The sequence below is a fragment of the Bufo gargarizans genome, chromosome 3 (assembly GCF_014858855.1).
Source record: "Bufo gargarizans isolate SCDJY-AF-19 chromosome 3, ASM1485885v1, whole genome shotgun sequence".
NCBI classification, from domain to species: Eukaryota; Metazoa; Chordata; class Amphibia; order Anura; family Bufonidae; genus Bufo; species Bufo gargarizans.
This window is the reverse complement of record NC_058082.1, coordinates 244,969,322-244,984,023: the sequence shown is the minus strand read 5'-3', so window position 1 is coordinate 244,984,023 and position 14,702 is coordinate 244,969,322. Positions and strand designations below refer to the sequence as shown.

The 14,702-nt window shown below is 42.2% G+C and overlaps 1 protein-coding gene across 3 annotated transcripts in view; it reads right to left on the bottom strand.

Moving 5' to 3' along the window:
• FRMPD4 (FERM and PDZ domain containing 4) overlaps window positions 1–14,702 on the bottom strand; it is a 553,304-nt gene that overhangs the window by 21,111 nt on the left and 517,491 nt on the right. For all 3 annotated transcript variants that reach the window (XM_044286281.1, XM_044286283.1, XM_044286282.1), the window contains one exon: window positions 4,660–4,767. In XM_044286281.1, coding sequence (XP_044142216.1) covers window positions 4,660–4,767 — 108 coding nt within the window. The remainder of the gene's footprint in view (window positions 1–4,659; window positions 4,768–14,702) is intronic.

Below are 14,702 nucleotides of genomic sequence, written 5' to 3'. Positions count from 1 at the left end.
GGACTATAAGAAATTGTATTTTGATTGCTTTTAAAATGCAATGCACTATCCCTATAGTGCATTGCATTTTAATGGCAATGCTATTCTGACATTGACCATCAGGCTGCGCCAGAGAGGTGCAGCCTGCTGGAAATTACTCAAGGCTAGTCTAGGGCCTACATGAGACCCCAGCCAGCCTTTACACACATCGGTGCCCCACAATTGCATTTTCACGGTGCTGATGGGAGACAGAGGGAGTTCACTCCCTCTGTCAGCACTTTACATGCGTTTGCCGCCATTGCTCACGGCATGTTAAGTGTTAAACAGCCTGGATTGGTGTTCCTGCCGGCCTGGACTGTTAGAGCAGGGCCACGGCTCTCATGTGAGAGCCAGGCCCCCGCTCCCTGCTGGATGGGGGACCCGTGCATTGCTTAGACTAAGGACCCTTAGTGACCACTGTAAAAACACGTATGGGTGGTCACTATGGGGTTAAAGGAAATATGTTGCCAGAAAATGACCAACTGTTGAAGTTAAGTTTTATGTTAAACATTTTTAAAGAATGATTGGTGGTCTTTAAAAATGTTCCATGTTATTATCTATACTTAAAGGATAACTGTCACACTTAGACCCTAATTTAAATTTTCATATATGTAGTTACTAATAACATGATATTCCAGAATCTTTTACTATTAGACTGACTTACCCCATATTTAATAAGATTCAGCCCTTAGCAACCAGTCTGCACAAAACTGCAATTTCACTATTCAGTTAAGATGGCTGCCACCTTCCTCACCCTGAGGCTAATCCCGCCTGCCCTCACTAGCCAGTAACAATAGCCCCCCAAAAGTGTCAGTAACCAGAGCCCTCCCCCCTAAAGGGTTAATATCCTGCAGCACAAAGGGGTCCTCTTACCACATGTTGCTTTCATTTATACACTGAGCATATGACAGATCTCCCTTCCCTGGTCTGCGCTGCTCCAACTCTGCATTGTCCCAGTCTGCTGAGTGAGGGAGCTGTAATCAGCTGCTGGGGAGGACCTGGCTTTAATCATTTACTTACAGTCCCTGTCTGCCTGCGTCTGCGTGCTCCGTCCATCAACAAATAGACGGACCATGCCTAGCAACCCTATTTTAAGCACAGGTAAAAGTAGGCAGTACGGGGAACAAAACTGTGGAATTAAGGGGTAATTGAATACACAGTGAAAAGTTGAAATAGGGCCACCAAGGATCACCACAATCCAATACTCAAAAAATATATATATATGACAGTTATACTTTAAAAATAATCCACAAATCCGTCAGTTTTTGCACTGGCCACTAAGCCCAATAATAGGGTTCGTTCTTAGTCTGTACAGATCACATCAGTATGCATCTCACTATCATCATAGGCAGGATAACAATCACAGATGTCACCTATATATAGATAACACAGGATCTACCATTCACAATATGTCAGAGCTTATCTCCTTCTTCCTTGTACAAACCTCTGCACAGGTCGCAAAGCATGCCTAGAGACACCCTCATAGAATTTAGAGAGTCTGAACCAGTCTATTGTGTCTATGGTCCGAGTCTCACTATCTGGTTTTCACTGCCTGGAAATATTAGAGGTGACAAATTCCCTTTTAAATAATTCTGGAGTATTCCTTCATCCACCTGTGATACAGTCATACCCATGCTCAACAAAGGGCCTGTTATCTCGGAACTGGATATGTCCATGTTAAATTAGTAATTGTGCACTAGGAAAATCTAAGAAAATAATAAAAATCAGGATACAAGCATTTGTCATCCTGTACTGTACATGACCTAATACTTAGACTTCCTTAAGGTCCCTTTAGACAGGATGATACAGCAGGCGATTGTCAGAAAGGAAGCTCTCCTTCCCTGCAAGCGCCTGCTCGTCAGTGGAGAAGACCGCTGCTCTTACATGCAGCAATCTCCTCCACATTCTGGGGAGGAGTGATCATAAGCCATCACTTATCCTCATACAGACTTGTTTTCTGGCAGCAGAATGTGTTTACACAGCACGGTCTGCTTCCGACAAATGATTATTTTTGTGTCTGCACAAATTATCTATTTTAGCCGATTGCACGTTCATCGTGTAATCGGTGGCACCTTTACACTGGCTATGAACGCTCGTTAGCCATTATCTGGTAGATTCCCGGACTTTCCTAGTGCACAATTACTAACTTAGCAAGGACATATCCAGCCCTACATTTCTCCCTGCAGAGGTGGGATTGAGTATTAAATGGGACCTTTCAGATGTAGAATACATACACAGCCAAAAGGTAATAAAAGGACAGGCTGGCTATGGCAGAGTAAGAGATGTTGTTTGTGAGTGGGATATGACATTCATATACCCTAATGGGGCACATATAATAGGGGTTCAGTCTTCACAACACATTTTTTTTAATGGATTGATTTTAATTTATGCAGCATGGAGGATCTAACAATTTGAAATGTCCTGCATTGCTCTGTGGGCCCTATATAATTAAATGGGTTTGGTTACTACAAGAAGTAATGACGTATTGCTAGACTATACTATCACTCTGTAATCATTTGGGGTGAAAATTCCAGCTCCCCCACTGATCATCAGAATAGAGTGGTACAGTTCTGCAGTTCTTGGTGACTTTCCCTGCATAGCAGTGCTGGCCTTAGGCCTTATTCACACATCTGTATCTGTGATGACATCAGTGACAAGATGGTCAGTGGTTCATCTGTGAAGATGTTCATGAAGGATCGGGGTTTGGTCTGTGTCCCCGTTTTTTTTTTTTACCTCCATGTGTCATCCGGATTCCACATATATTGCTAAAACATTTATTCCAAGAGTATCTATGTTGTGTTCAAGTTTTTTCAAGCACCCCTAGACTTTAATGGGTGTGATGGATGTGTAAAGGAAAGGGCATGTATCTGTGGTGTAACCCAGGACCTTTAATGCATTCTAAATCATACAAAGAATGCAAACCTCTGAAATACACCTTTCATTTTCCTTTCTCAGGATACTTTATAAATATGGCATATTGTCGTGGCACATCTGGCATAAGCCATATGTAATTCCACAATTTATTGACCTTTTATTAAATAGGTCCCTCAGTATATGATTACAATAGCTCATCGTCAATTTGTGTTGTTTGGGAAGTCTACATTTCATATAAAAGATAAAACAATGACAGACTCTGTTCATCACTATTACAAGGTCAAGCTTTGGCAGATTGAAATCCGTGTATCTGGTGCTGAATCGCGTTGATACTATGTTATTACAATGTTTTACTGAGATGAGGATGAGTCTCAAAACCATTAAAACAATATGTGTAGCTGAGTACAAAAGGTTACCAACTAGGTCATGAAAAAAATTGGAGAGGAGCTGCAGTCTGCCATAAAAAGTACCTGTAAAGTACAAGCTGTTGTCTAAAGGTCTGGATACACTTGACAATGAAACCTGTGGACTAATTCTCTTCCCCTGAAGTAATCATAGCATGAATCTCTATTGGCTATCACTTATACAATTGTATAGGCAATGCATCATTTATGCGATTCATGAATAGTTCAGGAGCAATTGCCACTGCTATAAAGACTGCATATTCATCAAAGTGAGTTATAAGTGACCATTCTCCTTCAGCTATACTGTACATTAAAAGGGTTCTCCAGGCCACCTTCAACCCATCCTAGAATGTGAGGAGGACTGGTTGCTTCCACTTGCAGAGCTGCATGGGGGGGGGGGGGGGCTCACTACATATCCTGCCTACGATATGCCATAACAGCTGAGCTGCCAGACAGGAAAACTCACTAATATGTACTATATACAAGTGCCAGAGTGTAGTGAGGACCCATCCCCCAACCCCTCCACTATAGGTAGCTCTGCAAGTGGTGGTAACCAGGAGTTGAGAATGGTTTTGAAATGGATGTACCCTGTCACAGGGATTTTGGGTATAGAGCTGAGGACATGGGTTGCTAGATGGCCGCTAGCACATCTGCAATACCCAGTCCCCATAGCTCTGTGTGCTTTTATTGTGTAAAAAAATAAAATAAAAATTTGATACATATGCAAATTAACATAAAAGAGTCATATCTTACTTGTGTGACCAGAGAATAGTCATATTTTCAAGCTCTGACTCATCTCAGGTTAATTTGCATATGTATCAAATCGGGTTTTTTACACAATAAAAGCACACAGAGCTATGGGGACTGGATCTTGTGGATTTGCTAGTGGCCATCTAGCAACCCATGTCCTCAGCTCTATACCCAAAATCCTGGTGACAGGTTCCCTTTAAATGGTTTGTATACTAATGTAAAAAGGGCATTTTATATGTAAGTTGTGTGAAATACTGTATGTCCTATTCTCTCTCAGACAAGAAGCTGTTGCCACTACAGAACTAACCTAAAGAACCTGCCTAGGAATGAGTGTAACATCCATGCTGTACTTTAGATAAGGCCTTTGTGACTGCTATATGCAAACAGGTTGGATAATTTGTGACTCCTATATGCAAACAGGTTGGATAATTTGTGACTCCTATATGCAAACAGGTTGGATAATTTGTGACTGCTATATGCAAACAGGTTGGATAATTTGTGACTCCTATATGCAAACAGGTTGGATAATTTAGTAAGATGTATAATCTTTTAAAGAGGATTGGTCATCGGGATAATTATACAGTAGAAACATAATCATTGTATTTGATCTTACCTTTATAGAAGTACCACTGTCAAAACGAAAGGATTTGGTTTGCCCATTTTCTAAATACACTTTTAGGACATTTGGCATGAACAGAAGTGAATTGTCTTTGACTGTTTCCTATGGAAATGTAAGTAAGAAACAGGTTAATTTAGCATATTTTCTTTCCCATTACATTTTGTAGTGATAAAGTGTAAACAAAACGGTCATAGATATCAATCAGTACAATTTATTGAACAGTAAAGTAAATCTGATCTCCATGACTATGTGACTTATTGACACATAGCATGGGTACAGTACATGTAGGCAGGATAATACATGGACATATTTAAATCAGCATTACTGAATGAATACATCAGTCATAACATTAAAAGTGATAAGGGAACCTTTCAAGACGTGGGATATATTAAGCAGCAAGTCAGCAGTCAGCTCTTGAAAGTGGGGATAATTGACAAGTGGAAGGATATTAATGACTTTGTCGAGGGCTAAATTGTGGTGGCTAGAAAACAGGGTCACATCATTTCCAAAATGGCAGGTCTTGTGGCTTATTCATGGTATGCAGTGGTTAGTACCTACCAAATATGATCAAAGAGAGGACAATAAGTACACCAGTCATGGGTCCCCAAAGCTTAGTGATGTGTGTAGAATGTGAAGGCTGACCAGTCTGGCCCAATGCCAAATAGGAGATACTGCAGCACAAATTGTTGGAAGTGAATACTGGCACCACAGCTAGCTTTCCATTGGACTTTGTAGCCTATGATGTCCATGATGACCCGTCTCTTCTTCCAAAAGCAGCTCCAATGGACATATGAACATCAAAACTAGATCATGGGGCAAAAAAAGAAGGTGGTCTTGTCTGATGAATCATGTTTTTGTTCACATCATGAGGACGACTGGATTCATGTGTGTCACTTGGGGAAAAGATGGCACTAGGATGCACTATAAGTAGAAGATAAGGTGGTGGAGGCAATGGAATGTTAAAGGCAATGTTCTGCTACGAAACCTTGGGTCCAAGCATTCGTGTGGATTTTTTTTACATGTTCCACCTACTTTAACATTGCTGCGTACAAAGTGCAGCCCTTTATTGTATACCCTAATAGCAGTGACCTCTTTTTCAGGATAATGCACCCTGCTAAACGGCAACCTTCTTTTGGAATGGTTTGAGGAATATGGCAAAAAGTTCAAGGTATTTTCATTGGCTCAAATTTCTCAGATCTCTACCCAATTGAGCATCTGTGGAATGTGCTGGAAGAACAAGTCTGATCCATGGAGGCCCCACCTTAGAACTTACAAGACTTAAAGATTCTGCTGCTAGTATTGGTGTCCAATAGCACAACGTCAAAGGTTTTGTGTCTCAAAAGGGCAGATCTATTTTAGGAAATGGGGGGGGGGGGGGGGGCTAAAAACTATTATGCAGGTAGATTTAATGTTGTGTCGGATTAGTTTAAATAAAACTAAACGTAAAAAAACTAATTGAATAAGTAATACTGATAGAAAAATCTACCTATATCACATGGATTTAGCCACAGATAACAAGCTATTTCCACAATGGAAATATCTACCATATATGCACAAGGCCTAATTCACACAGGCAGGGGCAGATTGGCCATAGACCTTACATAGAAATCTCCCGGTGGGCCGATCCGCCTGAGCCCTCATTTTTGGCTGGCCAATTGACATTTTTGGCTATGTATTTTGTGCTTTCGCGGCAGTATTTTGTGATGGACTGTAGTATTGGGCTCTGTTGGGATGGCATAATGTGCCTCAATATGGTATTGCTAGCTCTGCCTTCCATCAATTTGGACCCGACTAAAAAATGGGGCCAGTTCCCAGTCCACCCCTGCTCACAGATGTTTACAATAATAAAAGCAAATAACAGGATTTTTCATGTCTAGGAAATCAACTCACTGTGTAAACACATATTTATTGGAAAGTGTAAAACAAGTGTTCATAGGTTAACATGATCCCAGAGGCGTTAGTGATTCTTATACAGCATTGTACAGCTCCATTTGACCAGACCTGGTGCCAAATACAGGCTGCCTACAGAGTGGCAGCAACACATAGCCAAGATTTATTGTGCATGTGTATGGGGGTCAAGGACCTGCAACTTAGACCTATCAAGATTCGATTTTTTAACATTAGAAATATGCTAAATTATCTTCTTAAAGCGTACCTTACATTTTACAATATTTTTCTTTCATACGATTTTCTTTCATACAAAGAAAGGAAAATGTCAAAAACACCATGATATTTCCTACTTTCAGCTCCCATTCCAGCGTAGATCTGAATAGCTAAAACATAGATTTTTCAGTGCGGTTGTCAGCACCTCTATGGCAACCTGCGTATCTCAGATTACTCAGGTCCTCAGCTCAAAAGGGTAGCAGAGAAAGGCAGTGAGACATTGGAAGCGTTAAGCCAAGCCTTTCCCTGTCTCTCACTGCCACACTAACCATATTTTGCAAAATATAATATTGGTGTAGAACCTTTTGAATTGTACACGTCAATAGTGATGGACGAACATCTGCCGGGGCAGTTCGCGAACCGCAATCAAATGTTCGCGAACCGCAAGTTCGCGGCGGGTCCCATTCATTTTAATGGCAGGCGAACCTGAAATACCTTCAGCTCATATTTGCAGCCAAGAAATAATTACTAGAAGTGCTCAAATAGTCCCACAACATGGACAGTGACATGCCAGATGTATTATTCGAATGCGAAATATCGGCAATATAATTTTCGCGTACGCGCATGCGCAAATGCACTATACAGTACTCAAATGCACTATAAAGAAAGTATATTGGTATATAACACCCCGCTTCAATCAGTTTTTTTGTGGGGCGACTGGTATATCACACCAGTAGAAATTATTTGTTTCAATAACGCTCGTCCCTCTATATACCTGCAGTATCGCAGCAGAACCGCACACAACTGCACTATAATATACTTTCTAACATAGAAAGTATATTATAACATTGTACAAGGAAGGCAATGCATTAGAATATACATAAAGATAAAACGTAACCTTTAATAATGTTACTATGAGGGTCCATTCACACTTCCGTAAGTGTTTTGCGAATCCGCAAAACACGGACACTGGCAATGTGCATTCCGCAGTTTGTGGCACTATAATAGATAATGCCTAATCTTGTCTGCAATTGCGGACAATAATAGGACATGTTTTTTTGTGGAAACGGAAGCACAGATGCGGAAGTGCGGATCCGCGGATGCAGACAGCACATTCTGGCTCCATTGAAAATGAATGGGTCTGCACGGATACGGACCCATTTTGCGGACGTGTGAATGGAAAAGATATCCCTCAAAATGAAAATAAATGAAATTATTAAAGTTAACCAAAAAGCATAGATGTGGTAGGCAATAACAAGTGCTCGGTGGCACTAAATCAGGTGCTCGGCGGCACCAAATCATAAACCATATGTCCTACCACAATCCGGGGGGTTCCAGTGCACATCGATGAATCCAGGAGGGAAAGCAAAAAAAAGCATCCATCCCTGGGCTAGATGATGATGTGGTATTGAAGGACAGGGTGGGCAAAGAACTGTCCCTGATATTGCCCTACAGGGGGGTGCTATTCTGGCCCTGATAGCCTTACCACAGACCACCCGCCCTGATAAGAGCGACCCGGTCTGGAACCTTACCCTATATAAAAATGGCCCTAGTAAGCCCCTAGGCCCCTGACTTCCAGGTGATCACTATATAGATCTATGTGTTTTTGACTCATTATAAAAGTATATTATAAGTATATTACACCCCTCTGTGTATCACACATATCGATAGCACACCTATACTAGTGCCTAAAATGACTTTTGTGGCCCTATTATCTAGTGTTTGGTTTCCCTAACAGTCTGTCCCTGCTCCACACAGCAACCTCTCCCTACACTGGCAAAAGACTAAATGTAAAATGGCGCCCAGATCAGGTTTATTTATAAGGTAGGGAGTGTGTCCATGTGCTGAAACGTCTTAATTGGCTGTCCTGCACCACCTGATGGATGTGTCATGAGTCAAAGTTCTTCACAATGTAAAAGAATATGGCGGGCGCAAATTTCTCCATATGTTCGCATGTTCGGTGAATCGTGAACAAGCAAAGTTCGCTGCGAAACGACCGCCGGGCGAACCACAAGGCCATCTCTACACGTCAATACTACTAAAGTGCTTGTCCAGTTGCACTAGCTAAATGTCTATTTTGGACCAATGGTTTGAATGCTGTAGGGAGATGGTGGGTAACTTTTCTTGTGTGAAAAAGCAGTAGGATGAAGTGTATTAGAATTTGTTGTGTCCTTATCACAAGACAGTGAATTGTATTAAAGCTGGTGATTCACTAATTAATAACAGATTTCATTGTGGATGTGTCCCTGTTCTCCTTGACGATTACTTTTCTTATCAAAGCACTAAACAAACTTTCTATTAGGCCTCCTGCACACGACCGTTGTGTGCACCCGTGGCCGTTGTGCCGTTTTCCGTTTTTTTTGCGGACCCATTGACTTTCAATGGGTCCGTGGAAAAATCGGAGACTGCACCGTTTGGCAGCCGCATCCGTGAGCCGTGTTTCCTGGCCGTGAAAAAAATATGACCTGTCCTATTTTTTTCACGGCCAACGGTTCACGGGCCCATTCAAGTCAATGGGTCCGTGAAAATCACGGATGCACACAAGATTGTCATCCGTGTCCGTGATCCGTGTCCGTGATCCGTGTCCGTTTTTTCCTATCATTTCAATGGCAAACTTGACTTAGATTTTTTTTTCATTTTTCATGTCCGTGGATCCTCCAAAAATCACGGAAGACCCACGGAAGAAAAAACGGGCACGGATCACGGACCTACGGACCCCGTTTTTGCGGACCGTGTAAAAAAACGTTCGTGTGCAGGAGGCCTTATTGTCAAGAAATCATTATGTGGTTTTGTGCTGAAAAAAATTCTAAAAATATTTGTGGGCTACTTTCACACTGGCGTTTTGGCTTTCCATTTCTGAGATCCGTTCAGGGCTCTCACAAGCGGTCCAAAACGGATCAGTTTTGCCCTAATGCATTCTGAACGGAAAAGGATCCACTCAGAATGCATCAGTTTGCCTCCGTTCAGTCTCCATTCCACTCTTGAGGCGGACACCAAAACGCTGCCTGCATCGCTTTGCTGTCCGTCTGACGAAACTGAGCCAAACGGATCCGTCCTGACACACAATGTAAGTCAATGGGGACGGATCAATTTTCTATGACACAATATGGAACAATAGAAAACGGATCCGTCCTCCATTGACTTTCAGTGGTGTTCAAGGCGGATCCGTCTTGGCTATATTAAAGATAATACAAACAAATCCGTTCTGAGCGGATGCAGACGGTTGTATTATCTGAACGGATCCGTCTGTGCTGATCCATGATGGATCCGCACCAAATGCTGGTCATTGCTCAATATTATTTCTTTCAGCATGCTAGTTTCCCTATCATACCGCATAGAGGTAATTGACCCAACAAACATTGTTGACCTTTTGAATGTACTATTAAGCCTAAATGGATCATCTCTTATAAATATAGCTTGTGTTAGATGGATTTTGGAAAATGGAACACTGCTGTTCGCTGCAAAATAGCAATAAATGCTGCAGATTTTCCATTCTCGTGATGAATTATGATTGTGCCATTAACATTTTTTCCAGAAGAGCTAGTGATAGCCAAGGTAGTATATCTGATGAAACACACCAAGCATTAAAAATACCATTTCATTTTAAATGAAAAAATATATAAAAAAATAAAAATAAAACATTAGACATTTATACTGTTTCCAGAGGTTTATATAGGTCCCCTTCTTGATGCTAGCAATGATGATAACGATGAAGACAGTGATGATAATGACAAATGTATGTTATGAAACTACTAAACGGGCAAGGGGAATTCAATATTATACTGTATTTACAGATAATGACAAACTTAGTACAGAATTTTCCTGGATTTTACCCTTCCTTATTGCAGAGTTCATAGTGGCATGATAATAAATGTAAAGGCATGCACTGGTGCCTATATGGATAATATCGCACCAAACGGCAAAACAGACAAAGGAAAGCACTAGGGCCCAAAGTATTTAAAAAAGGATGGTGCCAGTGGCGTACCGCCCATAGAGGCAGACCACGCCATTGCTATGGGGCCCGCGACACTGGGGGGCCCGGAGCGCAGAGAAGGCCCCGCCCACACAATTTGGCCCTGCCCACTCATGACATGCAGCTATGCGGCTGCTTTTCTTCTCAGGCTCAGCCAACTCTTCTTGCGTAATCTCCGTCGCCAGCCAGCCGCCCCCCGCCCCCCCGCCCCCCCGCCCGGAGTCTGACCTGATCTCCTGACCTGATCCTGACCTGACTGCTGCGGAATCAGGATCAAACCAGCCTGCAACTGCAAGTAGCACTCGCTGGCCAATCAGCACAAGGCAACTCTGTTGAGGCAGCTGCTGATTGGCCAGTGTGCGCAAGGGAGGCGGGAGAATCGGTTTGCCGTCGGCCGTCGCCAGTGTGCCTGAGGAGCAGAGCTGCAGAGGAGACGAAGTCAGAAGCACCCTGTCGGACTGTCCCACTCCCTGGCCTGGCCTGAACGCAGAGAGCAGACTCAGTCAGCACAGCAGAGACTAGGTATGATGATAATGTCAGACTCAGATACCATTACTCAGAGATTGTCAGACACTGACAGCCTGACAGGCCAGGCACAGGCAGCAAGAGAGAGGAGGGGTGGGGAGGGGGACAGCCAGGACAGGGTGGGACATGCTTCAATCCTACTCCAGTAAGTCCTGTTGTCCTCTATGAGCCCAAAATGCCTATGTGGGAGAAGTAGGAAGAAAGCACACTGTCCTGAGAATTTTGGGGGGCATTAGTGGTTGGGGGGGCTCATAGAGGACAGTGTGCTTTCCTCCTACACCTACACCTACTCCTTCCTAACAACCCCCCCCCCCCGGGCATTTTGGAGGGTATTAGGGGTTGGATATTAACCCCTCTAACTCCTTGCTGCTAATGCTGAGTGTGCACATAGCCACCAAATGATATTTCACCAACCAGCCAACCCCCCCCCCCCCCCACACACAAACACATGCGCATATGTGCACACTCAGCATCAGCAGCAAGAAGTTAAAGGGGTTTGGGGTAAGAGAAGTGATGACAAAATGGCGCAGGTAGCAAAGGGGTTAAGATGTGGGGGGTGGCTTATGTCCGGCTTTAGCACAGTGGACAGAGGCGCCAGGAGGAGTGATGTGTATGCGCTCCTGCCCTGCACTCGCTCTGTTGTGTGGCATACATATTGCGCCCTGTGTCCACTGTCCTGTGCCCACTCTGCTAAAGCCTGGCAAGTGACATGGCCCATCTGTGTCCACTGTCCTGTGCCCACTCTGGCAAGCCTGGCAAGTGACATGGCCCATCTGTGTCCACTGTCCTGTGCTCACTCTGGCAAGCCTGGCAAGTGACACGCCCATTGTATGAAAATATAAAAAAATATTCCCCATATGGCAAACAGCAAAACAGAAAAAAGAGGTGGATTAGCTGTTTTTGGTTGCTTCCTTTTCCACAATAAATTAAATAAAAAGTGATCAAAAAGTCATAAACACCCCAGAATGGTATCAATGAAAAGTTCAGATCGCCCCCATATAGTTCCATATACATAATTAAAAAAAGTTATAGGGGTCCAAATATGGCGACAAAAAAGTAAAACAGATTTTTTTCCCCCAATTTAGAATTTTTTTTCACTATCAAAACGCAAACAAACAGAACAAATCCTTATTGGAAAATATATGTACATTTTATACGTTACTGCAACAAAGTTGGTTAATAATAAAATAAAAATGTTTATCCCTAACAGTTTCAGTAGGTCATGTATAAATTTATTTAATGGGGGTGTGACATGGGAGGAGCCAGGTCAGGAAGTGGGAGGGGCCATGGTGGGTAGTGGGCAGGGTTAAGGGGCCCAATTCAGATTTTTGCTATGGGGCCCAGTGATTTCTATGTATGCCCCTGGATGGTACTCAACTATTAGGCACAACACTAAGACTAGGTCTACACGACGACATTTGTCGCGTGACATTTTGTTGCACCAATGTTGCGTGACAATTTTTCTAATGGCATTCTATAGTGTCGCACTGCAACATGCAACATGCTGCAACTGCGATGCGACAGTCGCAGAAAATCCATTTGAGATGGATTTTTCTGTGACTGTCGCGTCACAGTCGCAGCATGTCGCATGTTGCAGTGCGACACCATAGAATGCCATTAGAAAAATGTCATCGTGTAGACCTAGCCTAATGGAAAGCCTTTAAAAAAGAGTGGTTGATGCCGCCAATGTCGTAAAGATCCTTTCTGTATTGTGGGGCCAACTCTCAGAAGGAGAACAACTTCTTGTCTAACTGTCTGTGGACATCACTTGGTGCAATCACGGCCATTACTGTTGTACAGGACACGTCTTTTATTTTATCAGCACACCAGTTAGATCCTGTAGGCTCCTATGTGCAACCCCTGACCTCCTCTCCAAGATTTAAAAAAGGAGTATTTTTAATCAGAAATACTATAGTTATTATTATATATTATCTTGAGGGTGTTCTTAGGATGTTGTGTAGAACTTTTCTTGTAAGGATGTCTATGATTGCCATGCTGGGCACACCGCTGTGATTAATATTGTTTTATGTATTAATACTATGATCTGGAAATAAAAAATATATATTTATAAAAAAAAAAAAAAAAAGGGCCAGATTTATCATTAGCTCAAGTCAGAATAAGGGTCCATTCACACGTCCGTTGTTTGTATCCTGATCTGTTCCGTTTTTTGCTGAACAGATCTGGACCAGATCTGGACCCATTCATTTTCAATGGGTCCTGAAAAAAAAACGGACAGCACAATGTTAGATTTTTTTTCAGGACCCATTGAAAATGAATGGGTCCAGATCTGGTCCAGATCTGTTCAGCAAAAAACGGAACAGATCAGGATACAAACAACGGACGTGTGAATGGACCCTAATGGAGTGAAAAAGTCGCAAATTTTTGCGCAATCGCTTAAACTGCGCAAAAATTTGCGACTTTTTTCTGCCCTGCACTATGCTCGCCAGTTTTCTGAAAGTGGGCGTGTTTTCTTATGTAAATGAATCTCTAGACAGATTTACTATTGTGACTATTTAAAAAGTCGCAAAAAAGTCTCAAAAAGTTCGCAATTTCACTCCAGTGAGGACCATGCTTATCTTATGAGACTTTTTAATAGAACATGCGACTTTTTCATAAAAACGTGCGACTTTTTCATAAAAACGTGCGACTTTTTCATAAAAACGTGCGACTTTTGTAAAGCTGCTTACTGACGGATAAACTGCTACCGCCAAACCACATTTATTATAGTCTTAAAGGGCCGATCATAAATCTGACTTGGCTAAAACTGACTTTAGCCATATGTGAAAGTGGAGTGAGCTGTCAGAGTAATGATAAATCTGGCCCTGTATGTTGTTTCATAGATGTATCAATAAAATACATTTCATGTACAACAGTTGTGGCCGTGATGGAGCCAAGTGATGTCCCACGCACAGTTTTTCTCCTATATAGAGAATAGTATGTAAGCATGCACAGTAGTCTACATACTAGTGTTCATCAAGGATGCAGAACAGCATATCATGTTAAAAAACTAAAGTGTACTTTGAATACTGTATATTGTATTGTAATATTAGATCATGTTCATTTATTATAGTGTCACATACAAGTATATTTTATGTTATACTGTGAGCTCACAATCCCTCCATTGACTGCACTGTCTACTATGATGTTGTATTGGGTAGAGTATATACACAGCAGCCAATCTGAGAAACAGAGCTGCAATGTGAAAGCATGAGGGAGTTTTAGAAGAACAGTTTTTGGACTCTCATAAGTTAAGTATCAGGCTTCCTCAGATTTCCTTTGAAGCTCAAACTACCATTTAGCTACAATTGAGGTGCCCCAAATGGATTTTACCACTGGTATAAGTGATAGCATATTGCCTGGTGATATCAGTGAGGATATGATTGCCAAAACCTCCACTGATCCTCAGACAGAAAGATTACCAGTTTACTGCCCATTT